This window comes from Camelus ferus, chromosome 2 (assembly GCF_009834535.1).
Source record: "Camelus ferus isolate YT-003-E chromosome 2, BCGSAC_Cfer_1.0, whole genome shotgun sequence".
NCBI lineage: Eukaryota > Metazoa > Chordata > Mammalia > Artiodactyla > Camelidae > Camelus > Camelus ferus.
Window position 1 is genome coordinate 28,035,746 of NC_045697.1, and position 19,611 is coordinate 28,055,356.

General features: G+C 40.9%; 2 protein-coding genes across 5 annotated transcripts in view; one reads left to right on the forward strand and one right to left on the reverse strand.

Moving 5' to 3' along the window:
* The window catches only part of FAM114A1 (family with sequence similarity 114 member A1), a 64,414-nt gene that overhangs the window by 28,401 nt on the left and 16,402 nt on the right, over positions 1-19,611 (forward strand). Inside the window, exons 4-8 of one of the 3 annotated variants that reach the window (XM_032495987.1) lie at positions 3,537-3,650; positions 3,776-3,879; positions 6,263-6,397; positions 11,902-12,054; positions 17,783-17,906. In XM_032495987.1, coding sequence (XP_032351878.1) covers positions 3,537-3,650; positions 3,776-3,879; positions 6,263-6,397; positions 11,902-12,054; positions 17,783-17,906 — 630 coding nt within the window. Of the gene's footprint in view, positions 1-3,536; positions 3,651-3,772; positions 3,880-6,262; positions 6,398-11,901; positions 12,055-17,782; positions 17,907-19,611 lie in introns of those variants that run through there. The other 2 variants (XM_032495979.1, XM_032495990.1) reach the window with 2 other exon arrangements.
* TMEM156 (transmembrane protein 156) overlaps positions 15,756-19,611 on the reverse strand; it is a 74,720-nt gene continuing 70,864 nt past the window's right edge. Inside the window, exon 7 of one of the 2 annotated variants that reach the window (XM_032496002.1) lies at positions 15,756-16,010. In XM_032496002.1, coding sequence (XP_032351893.1) covers positions 15,953-16,010 — 58 coding nt within the window. In that variant the 3' untranslated portion in view covers positions 15,756-15,952. The remainder of the gene's footprint in view (positions 16,011-19,611) is intronic. The other variant, XM_014562851.2, reaches the window with a different exon arrangement.

Consider the following 19,611-nt stretch of genomic DNA (forward strand, 5'->3'; position numbering starts at 1 on the left):
AACGGCATGTAAAACTTTCTTAATGTAACATAGTGATTGAGTGTTCGAGTTTTCGAGTCATAAAGATTGAGTTCAAATCCTGTCTCTGCCACTTACTGGCTTGGGACCTTAGGCAAGTGACTTCACGTCACCAGGTCTCAGGTTTTCCAGTGGTGAAATGGGTATAATAATATCCCTTACTTTGTAATGAGAAGATTAAATGAGATAATTATCTATACTAGAAGTATTTAGTCCAGTGCCTGGGACATTGTAAGTATTCAATCATGTTGGCCAATACCGAGGGTTTCCCATATTTCTCCTCAGTGACCTTACAAACCCCTGGGAGGTGGATGTTATAATCCTCCTTTCAGAGAAGACGCAGCAGCAGTGACTCAGGAAGGGCCCCAAGACCACACAGCTAATAACTGATGGAACCAAAATTCCTCCACAACACTCCTGACTCCTGAGTTTAGGGTGTTTTCCACTAGAGTATAGATGAGAAATTAAACACCAGCTAATCATTTAACATTTGTTTTAAAATGATACAGTATCGCAGCGTGTATTACCTTCTCTTCTTTGTAGTATTCTTTTTACTGCAGTAAGTCAGAGAGTAGAGGATATTCCATTTTAAGAACCATATAACTTGGAGGGGGTTCATTTCCTGAGGATACTTAGGGTTCATGATGACAAGTGAGGAGATGAATCCATGAACTAAACCCTCTGGTATTATTCATATTGCTTGTTTTTCTCTGTTATTGGTAGAACCAAATCAATCTCTCTCAGAGTGAATCACTCTCAGTCAAAAGGCTACAATGACCATATTATTACTTCCTTGTTCTGGGCACTAGATGTCACACTAAGTAAAGTTTTAGAAGTTATTCTTCAAAGTAGGGTGTGGCATAGAGTAGAAACCTTAACTGTGGAAAATCCATAGCTTTATGTTCCTAGTAGAATGTAGTAATGATGTTCTTTCATTCACAAAAGAATGCAGAAAAAAGAATTGTTAGTCAGAAAATATAATTGGAGGAGTCTTAAATAAGTGCAAATCTTTGTATGTCAATTATACCTCAACAAAGCTATTAGTGTGTGTGTGTGTGTGTGTGTGTGTGTGTGTGGTTGGAGTAGCAGCCTATTGTCATGTCTGTTAGACAGACACATTCCACTTATTATACACGTAACAGTGGTGTTTCCTTCCAGAAACCAAGTGATTTTTCTAGAGGCAGGTAATTCATATTCGTCATTATTTGTGTTATGAGATGGTGAGAAGTTCTTCTTCTCCAGGAAAAGATTCAGTCGAGGCCCTAACCTGCAAGGGGTAGAGAAGGAGAAAGAGGAGTTAATGACAATGAGGCCCATTAAACCCTGAATGCCATATGAGGTTGCTCATATGTGGAATCTAAAAAACAAACAAAAACAAAGCATAAATACAGGACAGAAATAGACTCATAGACAGAGAATACAGACTTGTGGTTGCCAGGGGGGCGGAGGGTGGGAAGGGATAGACTGGGATTTCAAAATTGTAGAATAGATAAACAAGATTATACTGTATAGCACAGGGAAATTTACACAAAATGTTATGGTAACTAACAGAGAAAAAAATGTGACAATGAGTGTGTATATGTCCATGTATGACTGAAAAATTGTGCTGAACACTGGAATTTGACACAACATTGTAAAATGATTATAAATCAATAAAAAATGTTAAAAAAAAAAAAAACCCTGAATGGTCTCAGGGAAGGATGTGGAATCATCCCTTGAATGGTTTTATACAAAGAAAATGTAGCAGATGCCTCCAGGCCTTTATTTATTCCTTGATTTTAGCTCTCAGAAATCTAGATAAGAATCATACATTGAGATTTGGATTTACATTATTTCCTTTTGGAAAATATGTATGTTTTTAAAGGATGGCAAGGGATATGGGCTCATTATGTAAATGTAGATAATTATATCCTGTAACTTAAATGTGTTATGGAAACTCCTATAAGTTTCCATCGAGATGCTTGGAATTTATTGGAAGCTAGAGAGAATTCAAGTCATAGTTTTAGCAATTATTGTGCATCTTTTTTAAAAGTAATTCAGTAATAAACTTGAACTTTGTCTAATGATCTATACATGAATATATTCCTGTATGTAATTAATGTTGTAAACATTAATAATAATGTTTCTTAAGTTTCAGTGTTTTCTAGATGGTGTGTAATGACAGGTGATTCCCATTCGGTATAATTAGTCCTATATCAGTTTGGTAAATATCAGTGCTGTGATTACTTTAAGATCCCTCTGATATATAAGGTTACGGTTGACAAAATGTGACTCTGGGTTTGGGATGCACCCATGCCTTTCTCTCCCTCAGGAGGGGGACGATCAGTCATTTTAACACTGCCCTCTACGGCTAGGTGCTTCCCTTTGGCTCTCAGATCCTCCTGTGACTTGGGACTTTTTTCTCCATATGTAAATATTGCTGCTGCCTTGAGTCTTAACAACCTGAGGCTGCACAGGTCCTGAGGGAAATAGCCATTTTCTCCCTATGGGGAGGAAAGCGCCGTGGTGACGGCAGCCCAAGCTGCTTCTCCTTCAAGAACTCAAACAGCCACTTAGGACCATCACTAAGCTATTAATTTTCGTTCAGTTTGGGAACTCTGAGAACCGTGGGGGCCTCGAAGGAGAAAAATACTGCTCCAAAATAAAATGTAGACAAGACTATTTCTCTGTCAACCCAAGGGTGGTGTGTGTGCGTGTGTGTGTCGGGGGAGAGTGGATGAGAAGGTCAGCTCTGTATTTACTAAATAGTTACTGAATACCCCCTGTGCTGGGCTCTAAGACAGGGATTGTCCTGCTCAGATGGAGCAAAATCGGTGCCCCTCATCCTGGCTATCTATTCTTATGTCTTGTTTGGCCTGTTACTGCTTAAAATAACTGTCAGAGCTCTCGGGTGCCCATCCTGGTTTTCCTGCTGGCTTGCCTTTTGACTTTGACACGGCGTCTCCTGACACCTCTCACACACACAGACCGTGCTAAAGCAGTGACTGACACTTTTGAAGAGCTTCTGAAGGCTCAACTGATTTTAATTCAACAAATAGTAATTGAGCACCTGCAATGGGCTAGGTCTGTAAGGAATCAAAAAGTGAATGATGCGTACTTGCCTTGAGAAGCTTAGGAAAGAGGAAAGAGGGTAAGACTGGGACACCATTCACAAATATATCTTGCGCTGAGAATCCCAGGTTGCTAGTTAGCTGGGGTGAGAAGCAAAAGGAGATAATAAGGCACCTGGGAGCACTTGACTTGCATTTATCTCATTTGCTCCTCACAGCAGCGCAGTGGAGAAACTGAGTCACAGAGAGGTTGGAAACTTCTCGAAGGTCACCCAACTAGGCAGTGGTGAAGCTGAGTTCAGATTGGACCCCACATCTGAGGGCTTGCAAATTCTATGCTGTTAATCACTGCATTCTCTTACAATCGGATACATGCCTACCACTTACAGGAGCCCTGGCAGATGGGCTCTAGGACTGCAGACCACGGACTGCTGCTGTATCCATGAGCCGTGTCTTATTTCCTGACAGGTCATGGACTGACGGCGGTCAAGGAAAAAGCAGGGGCCACCTTGAGGATTCACAGTGCAAATTCTGGCTCTTCCGAAGGGGCCCAACCTGATACCGAAAATGAAGTCCCTCAAGGTGAGTGGTGCATTTATTTGGGGGTTTCTTGAACTTGAGCTGTATTACACTCTGTGTGCAAATTGAAGATTTCCAAGTTCAGATCAGCAAAATGAACTCTAAAAGGGTGTTTTTCTCTTTAGTAGCAGATGCGGCCTCAGAGCAGAGCCCCGCGGAAAGTCCACCCACTTCACCTTCATCGGGGTCCCGGGGCATGCTGTCGGCCATCACCAGTGCGGTTCAAAACACAGTGAGTCCTTAGCTGCTTCCTCTGTTTTCCCTGAGGTCTGCCAGTGCCTTCTTTTGATATTTCTATTTACCAGTGACCTAGATACATCTGATCATAACTTTGGATTATGGCTTTGTTATGCTTTCTCACTTATGGAGTAGGCATAACCTTGGAACCAAAATGATAAGAACAAAATGAAATATATTTTATGTTTAAAAGGAAGGAGCTTCTTAGAAGGAACATTTTTCAGTCTGCTTTAATAGTGTCCTTTCCAACAGCTGCAAGGATAGCATCTATTTGAGGGGGAGTGAGGGCTCTTTCTTAGAGCTGGGACAGCTGTTTTTCTGAGATGCTCTGTGTCTCTTAACCTTCAATTTGAAAAATTATAGAGCAATTCAAGTAAATATTTATTTATTTATTTAGAATCAGAAACATCCTGAAATGTTTCTAAAATGTTTCCAGGTAACTAAGACCAACATTCTCCTCCATCCCTACCTCCCAATTCCCACTCCCCTCTTTCCTTGAATAACCCTAATACCCACCTCCCCTTCCCAGGCCCTGCCTCTTAAAGAAGCTGAAGTTGCTTGTTCTTGGCAACGAAACACTGATGGAGAATAAGGGAGAGGCACCCCAACTGAGATGAGGCAGCTAGCTAGTCTTTGGGATGAGGAACAAAAGGTTTATTTTCTGCTGTGTACAACCAAATAACTAGTTTCTCAAGAAATATGGCTCATGTCCAATTTATTTATTTATCCATTTTTTAAAAATGGTGATTGGCCCTCATTATATACCAGGAGCTATGCTGGATGCCGGGCACAGGCTGATAAGCAAGCGGGCACAACATCCCGGAAGACGGAGGGGACTCAACAGTTGTCAGATGCACTGCCATGTGGGAAGGAGAGGGGGCTGTGCTCACACATATGAGGGTGCCTTACCCAGACTCCGGGGTCAGGGCATGCCAGAAGTGGGAGGTGACTCTTCCTCTCCTTGCTGCTTGAGGACCCCTAGACTAAGTAGGGAGAACGGAGATCAGCGAATATGTTTTAGGGGTCAGATAGCAGTACAAGTCCAGGGTGCCCATGGGGGCTGTAGGGTCAGGTATGGGACGGAGCTCTTTTGTTATCCCTGGTCTAAGGAAGGAATTCGTAGTCCCCCTCTGCTACAAGGCAGGGCCCTCTGAGTTTGTCCTCAGCATCCTCATCTTCCTTTCTGTGTGCCCTCCAGCCTTCCAGTACTCAGTTTTCCCAAGCTCCAGACACCCGCCACCAAGTCTGCCCTTACTCAAAGTCCCTGCGTCCTTCCTTCTCCCATTTTACTCTCTCCTGAAATAACCACTCATAGGATGTTAGGAGAAAAAGTGTGAAATGCTGATATCTGCTAGTCCTCCCAACATACGTACATTTTAAAATCTGTTTGGTAGTATGATTACTGATTGTCTCCCAAATTTGGAAACAACGTCTAAATGTCCAAGATGGAGATGACTAACAAAGCATATTACGTGAATGCACCACTTAGTGAATGCATCCAAATAAATGCACCACTCAGTGAAATCAAATGTTGCTACTGAAGTGATAATTATGAAAAATGGAAAATGCATATAGATAATAATGTAATCATAAAATATAGCATATTCAAACTCATGTAAGATGAGAAAAAACACAGACATATGCATATTGTAATTGTAGTTGTGTAGTTGGGTTATACGCACAGAAGCTGTTGCAAAGAAATGCAGGCAGTTCTGTTTATATGAACAGCTAATGTGAATAAATCTTAGCTGTTTTGATCTTTTTTTAAAAAGAAGAACAGTGGCTGGCAAAGGGATTTGCAAAGAGATAACTGTATAATAAAAGTTTCTAAAGCCAAAAGTATATGGAAGCCAACCTGTCTTATTTCATGAATATACTAATTACAGGCGGTTATTGCTATTTTCTGGAAGTGTACAAGAGCCATCGACACAGCCCGAGGGGCCTGCGCTCCAGGGCTCTAGATTAAAGGATTCCCCAGAATGGCAAGAGTATTTGACATTTTAATGGACTGCTCCAAATAATTCTGTTACTTGGGTTTAAAATTTTTTCAAACAAAAACAGCAATTGGGTCACCTATTAATTTTTTGTCTTAGAAACATATCTATTCATATACACAGAGCCAATAAAATTAATCCCCTAATGTGCCCTGGTTTTCTTAAGCATCCTTTTAAAATAACATTATATGTCCTTCAAATTATATGACATATACCCTTCCAAGGGAAAAAAATAGGATTAAATGAATGATAAATCTCCTGATGGGAAAAATTGAGACTTTTTATTGATTTCAATATTTGAAGATAGCGCCATGTAGGAGGTGCTGACTGCTGTGAAACAGCAAAACATAAAAATCTAATCTCACGCAATGATTCCATCATCAGGGTAAAAGCGTCTTAACGGGTGGTCTCGATGCTTTGGAGTTCATCGGCAAGAAAACCATGAATGTCCTTGCAGAAAGTGACCCAGGTTTTAAGCGGACTAAGACACTCATGGAGAGAACTGTTTCCTTGTCTCAGGTGGGATTATATACTTTGTGATTTTTTTTCTTTTGGTCAATAAAGTAAATACATTTTTATTTATCTTTTTTATTAGATATTTTAAGGCACATGATGCAAATTTAAATGGCACAAAATAGCTGAGAGTGAAAATTGAGTTTCTAATACACCCTTTTCCCCAGCCATTCCTCATGGGAGACAACCACTGTTAACAACTTCTTATGGATTCTATCAGAGACATTGTATAGACAAATTATATAGATACAGATATAGATATGGATATATAGATAGATGTAGCAAACATATATATGCACATATATACATATATATACATATGCACATATATACATACAACCTTTTTCAACCAAATGGTAGCATACTAAGCATATTCCTTTGTACCTTGCTTTATTAAGTTATACTTAATCATTTCTTGAAGATTATTCCATTAATGCCATTTGTCTTAGTCCATTCCGGCTGCTGTAACAGAATACCATAGACCGATGGCTCATAAACAACAAACATTTATTTCTCAAAGTTCTGGAGTCTGGGAAGTCCAAGATCAAAGCCCCAGCAGATTCGGTGTCTGGCTTTCTGATTTATAGATGGCAGTTTTCATGCAGTTTCTTCACATGGTGGAAGAAGGTGATAAAGCTCTCTTAGTCCTCTTTTAGAAGGGCACACTAATCCCATTCATGAGGGCTCCACCCTCATGACCTGGTCATCTCCCAGAGGCCCCACCTCCTAATACCATCACACTGGGGATTAGAGTTCAACATATGAATTTTGGGGAAACACAAACATTCAGCCTATAGCACCACCATATTCCAGCTCTCCCACTTTCTAGCTCCATGACCTTGAGTAGGTGACTTAACCCTTCTCTGCCTGAGATTACTCACCTGTACACTGGGGTAACAGCAATAACTACTGATAGCTCCGTTGCAAGGATTAACTGGGTTAGAATAGAACCTGACTCTTAGTAAGCCCCCACGAATGTTAGTTATTGTTGTTGTTATTGTTATGTGTCAGTATGATAGTTAGAAATTGTATCTCATTGGAATTTTAATTTATGTTTCTCTTACTCTGGCGCAGGGTTGGGCTTCTCTTCTCACACTTCCAGCTCTGAAGTTTTCTTCTGTGAGAAATATGATATGAACAAGTTATTTTATATTTTGATCACTTGTAGTAGCCAAGAAAGTTTTAAATAATATTTCTCATTTTTCCAAATATAAAACTCTAACATTGAACTTGCCCTTTCAGCTGGTATATGCCCAGCCCAGACACCACAGTGCAAGCACAAGTTCAAGCACCCCCCTCCCCCTTCCCCCTTAAAAGTCTGATACACCGGGTCTCTCTGTGTCTTACCAAAATCAGGAGCAGCAGACGCAGGATTTTGTGAATTTCACAGGCAGGACAAACATATCTTCTATGGCTCAGTGCTGGGAAGCCATGAAGGAGTTGTGTCTGACAACAGGTTAGTGGTATCCCCTGAAAAGTTTGGTTTTTAGGTTATTTCTCCTTGGCTCTTCCAGAATAACCCACATATAACCCCTCTGATATCATAGCCCAGGTAGGAACTTGGCAGGATCAGCTAGACCACTACCCACTATGGATCCTTAAAGAAGAAAATAGATTTTGTGTTAAGCAGGCAATTAACACCAGATGTTGTAAAAATACGAAGTGAAACAAAACCAAAAATAATAATAATAACCCAAGTATCAACATGGCTTAGAAGGAGAAAGGTTTATCTTTCATTCCTGTGGTGTGAGTGTTCCTGTTCAGGTGGCTCCTCTGGGCAGCTCTCTTCTGAGCCTGCATCTTGTGGCTCCACCATCTTAAAATCCTTTACTTGCAGCCTCATAGAAAGGGGAGGGACATGTGTGGATAGCCATATGGGACAATTTAGGACTAGCCGTGGAAATAGCATACATCACTTTTACCCTCATTCCTTTGGCCAAAACTTATCACATATTCTACCTAATTCGACTCAGGAGGACTGAAAAATATCATTTAGCTATGTGTCTAGGAGGAAAAGGATATTCAGTAAGCACTCAGAAATATTTTTGCTGCAAGATTTTATATATATATATAGAGAGAGAGAGAGACATGCATAGATATATATATTATATATACACACTTATACATACATCTAAACATGTATGTGTACATACATAAATTTGTACATATATATAAATTTGCTTCTAGTCAAGAAGGAGATAATGTGATGGAAAATGTGACCAGTCCAGAAGCTGGCTAACTCTGTGGCATCTTTGACTTAAATTTACACACTTGTAAAGCGAAGACTTAGACCTGGTCCATTTTCTAGATTACCATAGTTTTTGTGGCACCTTCATAATTTTTATCACATCTGCATTCAATCTACCGCTAAAAAGCAAATAGCAGTGCTCATAGAAATGTGTCACCCAAGAATCCACACGGTAGATGTGAACACTTGCAATGTTTGTCATGACACATCTGAAACGTGTGCAGGGAGTGTGGTACAGAACATTCTGGGGCACATCTGAGTGTTGCACCTGTAATTCACATGGCCACCTTACACTGATTGCCACATTACCCACTTCAGTCTCCTTCCAAATGATAATTTATTGTTCATTTATTCATTCCACAACACAATCCACGAATGCGTTTTGAATGTCCACTACGTGCCAGGCACCATTCTAAGCACTTGAGATACACCCGTGGTTTTTATGGATAAATATCCCTGTCACTATGGAGATTTTGTCTAGTGAGGAGGGACAAACAAATAATAAACATTACCTCATATTTTAGAAGATGATGAGTGCTGTGGGAAAAAAAAGAAAAAGAGAAGAGGGTAATCAGGAACACGGGAGTGAGGGGCAGGTTAAGTATTAAGTCAGATTGTGAGGGGGGACCTCATGGAGATGATGCCATGTGAGCAAACACTTGAAGGAGATGAGGGGCTTAGCTATGCAGAATCTGGATGAAGCATATTCCAGGCAGAAAGAGCAGTTTGTGCAAAGGCCCTGAGGCAGCAGTGTCTGATATGAACAAGAAAGAGCAAGGATGCTATGTGGTAGGAGAGGAGTGAGCCAGGATGAGAGTTGTTGAAGATGAGGCCAGAGTAGTAATGGGGAGCAGGTGATGGTAGATCATGAGGGCATTTTTAAGGACCTTGGCCTTTACTGTTAATGAAATGGGGAGACTTTTGCAGTATTTTGAAGTTAGGATCTGAGTTTAAAAGTATCACTCTAGTTACTGTGTTGAAAATAGACTGGGCTAGGGGAGGGTCAAGGGCAGGGAGACCAGTTAGAGTGTGTATCAGTCTAGATCCTCCCAGAAGCAGATGCCAAGATGATCTTAAATGTGTGAGGATTTTATTAGGGGAAATGACAATGTGAGAGAAAATTGTAGGGGTTGGGAGTGTCCAGGAAGACTGGGAGAGCCATCGTGGGAGACACTATGATGCAAGTCCCCAGTGAAGGGGAGAGGGAGGAGACCAGGTGGAAGAGGAAGTGTCCTGTACTGTCTAAGAAAGGTTTGGCAAAGCCATGGGAGGGTCTTTCAGTTGAAGTCTGCTGACAGAGGAGTTCCCATCTCCCAGGAACAGGTCTGCCCTACAGACCCTGCTGCACCAGTGCTTGGCAGGGAGAGGTTGTGGGAGGCATGGCCTCGGTCAGAATGAGGGATGGATTTCAAAGCGCAGCATCTGGGGCCCTTGCTCATTTATGCTCCACTCTCACAGCCTCCTCTGGAGGTACAAGCAGTTATCTAAGGAAGGGATCGCGGTGGCTCAGAGCAGTGTGAAGCCAGGAAGGTAGTGATGAGTGGCTGACTCTGGGTATGGTTTGAAGGTCAATCCAGAGTTCCTGGTGGATCGAACCTGGGGTATGAGATAAAAGGAGGAGGCATAATTACTCCAGTGTTTTTGCTTGAGCAGCTAGAAGGATGAAGCTGCCACCAACTGAGACAGGAGATCAGTTATGTTTTTCCTAATCCACACTAAGTAACTGTAAACATCAGAAATGTTCATCCACACCTGCCCGAAGTTTCTTACGTATTCTATCTCGCTGTTTGAATAACATGGGGGCAGGGTGGTTCTCAGGTCCCACCGATATCTAAGTTTCCAGAGCTGCCCTTCTGTCCTGAAGTCTTCCATGCCAGGATCACTTCCTGCTGTTTAAACCCACCTCCTCTTCTTCTCCAGAGGGAACGTGGAGGCAGCATCCTGAAAGCCACTTAGTTCTTCTTTAAGCCACTTTAATTTCACTCTCCGTTTCTTGAGTGAATTCAGATCATTCTGGAGTGACATTTTCCCTTTACCTTCTATTTCATCTCTTTCCCCCTCTGATCTGAAGTGCAGATTTAAAGATGCAAGTTGGTGTAGAGAAAGGAAGCAATTTCAGTGTCACTTTCTAACTTTTATTTCCTCACCACCAAGCCAGTGAGATCAGCAGGGATAATAGGGTCTTACTGTAAGTGTTAAAAATTCCTGGGAGTGATTTGATGGGGTTGTTTTGAAAACTTTAAAATTCAGATCTTGTACTTACTTAGCCTTGAAAACAGACAGGAGGGAGAATTCCTTCTGCAGCCCAGGGGGTTTTGGGTTAACACCACAAGAACCCAAAAAGAGAATGAGGCTGATCGTTTTATTGACACATAATAAAAAACAAAATCTATTCTTTCATGATCTTCCCCTTGTGACCTTGTGGTGGCCAGTGCATTTATGGTGCTCTTTACAGATATTAAAGACCCCTGTAAACTGAATACTGCAGTAACCTTGATGAGGGATCAAGTAAAAGATGCTTAGAATCAAAGAAAGCAAATGCAGGAAATTAGGAGGGGTTGGTGGACATGTGTTCATTTTATTGTCTTCTTATTTAATCAACAGAAAAATAACTGGAGAAAAATGATCAACCTGGAGAGGAACTCAGTTCACAGTGATACTTCTCAAAACCAGTCTATCTAAGAATTGAGGAGCTAACATTCTTACTTATATTCCGTATATGTTGAGGAATACACTATGAGTTAATATTTTACTAATTTTTTTCACCAAAGGTGTTGAATAACCACACACAAAATTTTAAAAATAACTCAGAGAAGATCAGACCTGCTTGTTTCTGCTTTGGAGTCTGCCTTGGTGCACAGATTGCCATGATTCCTGCCACAATAGATTAAACTTCCCCAATGTACATAAATGTGCTCATTATAGAAAATTTGGACATTAAAAAAATACAATTCATCACACACATGGAAAACACTTTAGTGGAAACCACTGTTCAGCTTTTGCTTTGCTTCTTTCTGATCCTATTCCTAGGTGTAGAATTGTTGCTTTGTTGTGTTGTGTATGTATGAACAGGAAAAGTTCGAAGTGGAATATTACGTAAAAAATTGAGTAAAAATCAATCAAAAAATCTTTTTTAAGAAATTCCAAAGTGACTAAAGCCTACTTTTCGCAAGTACCACGTCAGTGCTCACCGCCCTGTGTCTCAGGCAGGAAGTGGGGCTTGTGAGCCTACGTCTAGTATGCAACATTGTGTGTTGTGCAGATGCTACGGGAAGCCAAGGAGAAAGAGAAGCAGAGACTGGCTCAGCAGCTCACGGCCGAGAGGACCGCACACTACGGGATGCTGTTTGATGAGTATCAAGGTCTGTCACACCTGGAAGCCCTGGAGATTCTGTCCAATGAAAGCGAGAGCAAGGTAGGTCTGTCCTGGTCATCTGAAGTAGCAGGTTCACAAATGTGTTTCCTTAAACATGAAAGAAAATCTGTTATGAAAATGTCTCTTTTTTAGAGCCTCGTAACTGTGCTGAGGTCACAAGTACTGTCCAGCCTGATGACCCGTTCAGGTTCTATATTATTTCCTCCCTGTCCTGTGCTGAGCTGTTCCCCCTCACCAGCCCCCAGAGGGCCAGCATGGACGGAGTCATCACTACCCCCACCTCATGGTGCAGAGGGCTGCTCAAAACTGCTGTCAGGTGCCTGGCCTGGGCCTCCCTTTGGTGATACCTGGGTCAGAGGTGCCCCCGCACCAGGGCCACACCTTCATTCCTACCTAGTGGAAAAAAAGCAGCTGGTGTTTCTCCCAGAGGGCAGAGTTTTAATATATTTACTTTCATGGGCGATATAGTTATTTATTCACTCATTTGTTAGAATGCCTGGGCCACAGAGGGCAGGATTCCTTTACTGGGGGTTAAAGTTCTACTTAGGATCGCTCGTGAACGGAACCCCGGGAAATTACCTAACAGTCCTGCTCATTCCCACTGTCCTATCGGGACCCCCAAGAAAACAAAACAAGAGTAGAAGTCAGCAGGATTGGTGACTTTTTTTTAATTGAAGTATAATTGATTTACAATGTTGTGTTAGTTTCAGGTATACAGCAAAGTGATTCAGTTGTGTGTGTGTGTGTGTGTATGTGTATACATATTCTTTTTCAGGTTCTTTTCCATTACAGGTGATTACAGACTATTGAATACAGTTCCTTGTGCTATACCATAGGACCTTGTAGTTTATCTATTTTATACATAGTAGTATGTGGTGATTTCTTTTTTTTAAAGGATCTATGTGATGTGAGTGTGTTTGTGTGTGTCCCAGATGTGCGTGTGTCCCCAAATGTGTGTGTTTTTATTTAGCAAACACTTATGTGTGTTTATATAACCACTAATTTATATAATCACTAATCTAAGCACTTCAAAACTATTAATTCATTTAATTGCATATACAGCTCTTTTGTGTGAATGTCAAGCTGACTGTACTCTGGAATGTTTTTCCAGTGGAGGCCACAAGGCAGTACCTCTGGGCCCTCTGTGAGGGGCCACGGGGATCCCAGTGATGCTGGGGAAAGGCAGGTCCTCGCTCACGAAGCTGATCTTGGAAGTGAGCCTTACAGGGGAGCAGTGATTTTTGACTCTTTCTAGGCTTTGTCTTCTTATGTTTGGACTTTGAGGAAGTTGAGACATTTTTGAAGCCCAACTAGTGAGAGAAAGATGACCTCTGCCACCAAGAACCAACAGGATAGACACCACCCCCCCACCAAGATTATAGAGTTACAAGTTACTACCTGTGTTTATTTCCTCTTTTGTTATCCATAAGGCATCACTGACAGTCTCATGGTTAAACTGTTAACGGATAACTTTTTTAAAGCAAGATCATACAAATATCAAATGAACACAAATCAAAGGATTTATTTCACTCTTTAATTAAATGAAAGAATCAGATATGTTATAACCAGTTCAAAGGAAAAGCCAAAGAAGCACAAATTCATATGGAATAAAGCAATTTTGAAATGAATGTACAGATGGGCACAAGTCTGGCTTTTCTATGGGAGGGGAGGTTGTCCCTCCACTGGGCAAAATTCATTCACGTGTCTAAAGACAAGAATTATTTTGCACTGCTCTCAGCTACCTACACTTTACAGTTATAAAATTATTCCCGTGGAATCAGAGCCTGGCAGTCTAGGAAGGTGAGCTCTAGAAAAAGCAGTTTTCCACTGAAGCACCAATTTTTCCCTACAAAAGCAGGGTTTGTGGTGGGGGAGGTCATACATTATGTGATCCAGTCCACTCAGTAGCTGTATGATTTTGGACTTATCTTACCTCAATATCCTTATCGATGAAATGGGAATGATAGTAATCTACTTCATAAAATTATATTAAAAGAATTAAATGAGATAATCCATGTGAAGCTAGTGTCAGCAGGCCTGGTACAAATAAACCGGTCAATAAATGTTAGCTGCCATTTTATGCATATATATATATATATATATATATATGTTGGTGACATTTTATTTTTATATGCATTCCTATGTTTTATAAATATGTGTGTGTGTATTATTATTATATAAAACATTATGGAGGACATGGCTCCTCAAAGCGTTCATGGTAGCGGAGAGACGTTCCACTCTGGCCGGTTCTATCAGATGTGAAACAGCCCCAGGCCCCTAGAAAGAGCCCAGCGGTCTGCTGTTGCCAGGAAGGAGGTTTGGTCCCTGGAGGGGCGCGTTTCCCTCTGTCTGCATACTCCTCCCACAAGCTCTGCTTTTGTTCTCCAGCCTGGAGAGGTTTGTAGTTTTCATAGTAAGAAATGCAGAATTTTTCCTTGGCTTAGTAATGATAAAGTTACTGGGTGCTATGATAAATAGTCCCAAAAATATATGGATCAAAAACAGCAGGAGTTACCCTCACTCCTGTAAGTCCAAGATGTGGGTGCCTGGTGGGCAGGCAGCTTTCCAGCATCGAGGAATCCAGAAGCCAGGCCCTGTTCACCTTGTTCATGGTGCGGCTCCACTAGGCCCATCCTAATGTTCACAGGCTTCTGGTAAGAATACCAATGGAGACCCATACAGGGGTTGTCAGATTCAGCAAATGAAAATGCAGGATGACTACATTTTAACTTTAGATAAACAAGGACTACTGTTTAGTATTAATATGTCCTGTGCAGTATTTGAGACACACGCTTCTACTAAGAAAACATTTGATGTTTGTCTAGAATTCAAATTCAATTAGATGTCCTAGATTTTTAGCTGGCAACCCTACACATACCCAATATTTAAAACTTAAAGAAGTTTTGGAAACCAACCATTAAAGAAAATATATTCTGTTGTCTTTCCTTGACAAATACACCTTCACAATGGCCTGAAAAGCCAGGTTCCCATCTAGAATTCTCAGATTTCCACACCACCCTCCTGCCTGCTCTCTTCCCTTTGTCTCCAGCTGTTTCTCACCTCAAGGAGCCTCGTCAGCACGCGTGAGGATAAACCTTGACCGGGAAGTGATACACATCTCCTCTGCTAACCTTCGAGGAAGGAATTATCATTCCTTCTCAGGGAAAAGATTTATAAGGCAGGCTTTCTACCCTTGTGTCCCTGACAACACTTAAGCATGGTGTGAAGCATGTAGTCAGCATTCTGCAAATATTTATTGAGGAGTGCATGGTTATTTATTATTTATTATTGGCTTGAAGTCAAGATTCAGTGCACATCATCTTGGCATAATGGAATGAACTTGGAGGAAGCAAAAGAGATGCCTTCATAGAAAGATGCTGACCAAGAGGACTAAGGGGAACCCTTCCTGGGGGATGCCAAAAGCATAAAACCCCAATGCATTCACTCCCAGAGGATGGTCACCCTCAAAAGACGTGGAGAAACCAGGAGGTCCCACCTGTGTGTATACATTTTCACTAAGTGTTGTAGTTGAATACATTTCTTCAATTACCTTTTTTTCTTTACTCTTAGAAAACTGCTGCTTAGAAAATATATCTGTACTGTAGGAATGTGATGTGAGCGTATCTAGGATCATGAGCTCTATGCATGCGTGTATGAGCTGAAATGAAGACTCTGGAAAGGTCAGGGCAGAAAGGCGTGGTGGCGGCCACCATGCAGGGTGTATTTGCTTCCACCTTCTGGACTCCGTGCCTGTGGGTTTTGTGTTGATGGCTTCCCACCACGCTTCCTCTCAGAGCCTTGGCGATCGTTGCATTATATCCTGATGACGAGCATTAGCAGCTTTCAGGAAAGTGGCATCCTGGCATCGAGGACACCCTCTCTAACTCTCTCACTTATCCTGATGTGCGAATCCACTACTGTGATGAATAATAAAACATCATCCAAAGAATATGGCAGCTTCTCTGTGGGCTGTTCTTCTAGAGCAAGTGTTTGGCCTGCAGAGTGAAAAAATTAAAACCTTGCTACTTTAGAGTCAGACTTCACTTTTCATACGGTTCTCCATGCACTGTGACCATTTTGGACTTTCAAATCAGTCTTCAGATTCACAGAGGATGACTGGCCATCTGTACAAATAATGTTTAAGTATTTATGAAGGATAGTTTCAAAAGAGGGGTTCTGAAGACACTGAGCAGGGAGGACCAGTTCAAGCATCATCCTCTGTGCAGTGTCCCCATGCACCCTCTCACCTCCCCAAGAGGCCCTGCAGCCCCCTTGCTGGCGCGCCCACCGTCACTGCACTCACACCTGGTGTGGCTGTTACCAGTTCACAAGGGCCTCCCTCCTTGAGACTGCAAGATCGTTGAGAAGAAAAGTGTGTCTCATACATTTTTGTAACCCCAGTACAATAACACATTCAGCACGTGTATTTGTATGTATATCTGTAATATGCATATAACATTTATTTATTTATAACTTGTTTGCATACATGTTTGTTTACATTATATATATAAGGTATTGACCATCACTATAAGCATCACTACAAGTACTCTTAAGTACCTCATTTCATTTAACCTTCAAAACAATCTTGCTAAGGTAGATGCTGTTAGTTCTCATGTTATAGCTACGGGAACTGAGGCATAGAAAGCTTAAATAAATTACCCAAGGTCACATAACTAGTAAGTGAAGAGCTGATATTTGAATCCAGGGTTAACTCTGAAGTGTGTTTTTAGTCGCTGTGGTAGAAGAGCGACCACGACCATTTATTTAGTATCTGTTGTGTGTACATGCAATGTTCTTCCCATTTGTTCTTGCATTTACCCCACAAGGATCACAATGAAGTGTGGATCTCACTTTAAAATAGAAAACCTCCTTTGGGTATATACACAGAAGTGGAATTGCTGGATTGTATGGTAGACCTATTTCTAATTTTTGGAGGAAACCAAAAAAGAGGATTTCAAAGCAATATGTGCACTCCCACGTTCATTGCAGCATTACTCACAGTAGCCAAGGTATGGAAACACCTAAATGTACATAAACAAATGAATGGATTTAAAATATGTGCTATACACATTGGAATATTATTCAGCCATGAAAAACGAGGACATCCTGCCATTTCTGATAACATGGATGGACTTTGAGCACATTATGCTAAGTGAGATAAAGTCAGGCAGAAAAAGACAAATACTATATTGTATCACATATATGTGGAATCTGAAAAAGTCAAACTCATAAAAAACAGTAAAGTGGCAGTTACCAGGGGATGGAGTGGAGAATAAGATTGATGTTGTTTAGGGGTACAAACTTGCAAAAGTAGTAAATAAACCATAGAGATCTAGTGTGCGGTATAAGGAATGTGGACAGCAGTACTGTACTGCAATCATCAAACTTGCTAAGAGACTAAAACAATTATCCCAACCACTAAAAAAAGAAGGATAATTATGTATGTAATCTGACAGAGGTCCTAAATACTGCTACAACAGCAATCAGGTTACAATATACACTTGTGTCAAATTAACTAGATGTACACCTTAAATTTACACAATGTTATATGTCAAATATATTTAATCAAAAACAGGAGAAAACTGAGACCCAAGGAGCTTATGTAACTTACTTAAAGTTGCACAGTTTGTAAGCAGTAAATCCAACATTCAACCCAGCATTACCTCCCACACCAGGACTCACCTGGGAGACCTGGGCACAGCTGTACACAAACATCATTAATGAGAAGAAAAGATGACAGTTATACTGACCTATTTCTTTTTTTCAGGTTCAGTCATTTTTAGCATCACTTGACGGAGAGAAGCTGGAACTCTTAAAAAATGACCTAATTTCCATTAAAGACATCTTTGCAGCCAAAGAATTAGAGAATGAAGAGACTCAAGAAGACCAAGGTAAATAACCAGTTAAATAGCAAGACAGACTGTTGGTGAAAACCCTTATGCAACTGCTGTTAATAAGCACAGCCCTTGGAACAGGGCAGAGTTATTTAATTCAGGCGCTCCTCCTTCTCACTTCCAAACACTCTGTGCACCTGCTCTTGTTACGGGGGCTGGTCACGTTGACCTCTAATCCTCTCTTCTGCTGGGTGGGGACTCCAGAGTCAGGCGTCTTTATTTTTCTGGACGGCGCAGTCCCTGGCACATCACAGGCACACAGAAAATGCATCTGGTCAAATGAACCAAGGTCACAGTGCACTAAACAGGGCCCAGTGACTACAGCTTATGCTCCAGTGTCTAATTTTTTTTTATCAGCATGTGAAAGTTGTTGAATGTGGTTGATTTGTTGGTGGGCAGGTCTTTCAGTGGATTTCTTTTCATATTTTTCTTCTTTTTTTAATTGTAGTATAGTTAATTTATAATGTGCTAGTTTCTGGTGTACAGCATATATATATATGTATAGATATATAGATACATATCCTTTTTAATATTCTTTTTCAGAATTACAGGCTATTGAATATAGTTCCCTGTGCTACACAGTAGGTCCTTGTTGTTTATCTATTTTATATATAGTAGTTTGTATCTGCTAATCCCAAATTCCTAATTTATCCCCCTACCCTTCATATTTTTCTTCTTCCTTTTGATTTACATGTGTAGGAATCAGGGTGTATTTGTCGGTGACCTACGCTTCACGCAAAGAGTACAGTTCTGACAAAGGTCATTTTTTAAGAGTTCTAGCTTCTCTCCATCAAAGGCACGAAGGCACGCAGTACACCAGTGTGCCATGTGTGGGGTTGTCAATCACTGAGTAAGCCAGGTACCCGCTCCCAATAACCTTCCAGCCAGACAATGACATGACCCAAGGAGACTAGAACCTATTTTGTGAGAATCAAGGCTCCCTTAAGGGGGAAAAGATGTTCTCAGAGTTGGATGTGCTTAATGACTAGGTTGTCCATTTGGGAGCAGAAGATAGGAAAGCATTGGCTACATACACAGAGGGTGACTGATGTCACCACCAAGCACTACAACCACAACTGTTTTGTGTAGGTTATGCTGAAAATTTAAGCAACCGTGGACACACAAGGCTGACTTCTCCTGGGATCATCTGAAGGGTCTCATTTGCAACATTTTCACTACTTACTTGCTATTTGGCCTTGAACAAGTTATTTAACCTTCCTGAAACTCAGTATCTCACCTGCAAAATGGAGACAGTGATATGTATTCCCAAGAGCTATTGTAAAGATCAAATTAAGTAATACATGTAAAAACATATATTATAGTGCCTGGCACACAGAACTACTCAAAGTGTTAGCTGTTATTATTATTTAAAGTGCTAACACAATGCCAGGAAAATAGTAAGGATGCAATAAACTGTAGCTTTTATTTCTAATTGTATCCGTGATAATATGCATGCATACTCAGTCCCTGGAAGCATTTTGTGCCCAGCTGTGTTACATACCTTTAATGAAAGCTCAGACACAAGACCTCAAATGCTTCTGCCTCGATGCTCAGGGCAAAATTATTCTAAACATTTACAAACTATCATTTAAACACTATCCCCTGCTTTAGCCCCACATAATGACCTTATGTGCCTTCAGTTTAATGAGATTTATGCTCGTTTGCATCAAAATAGAATAATCAATTATACTGAAGCATAGAG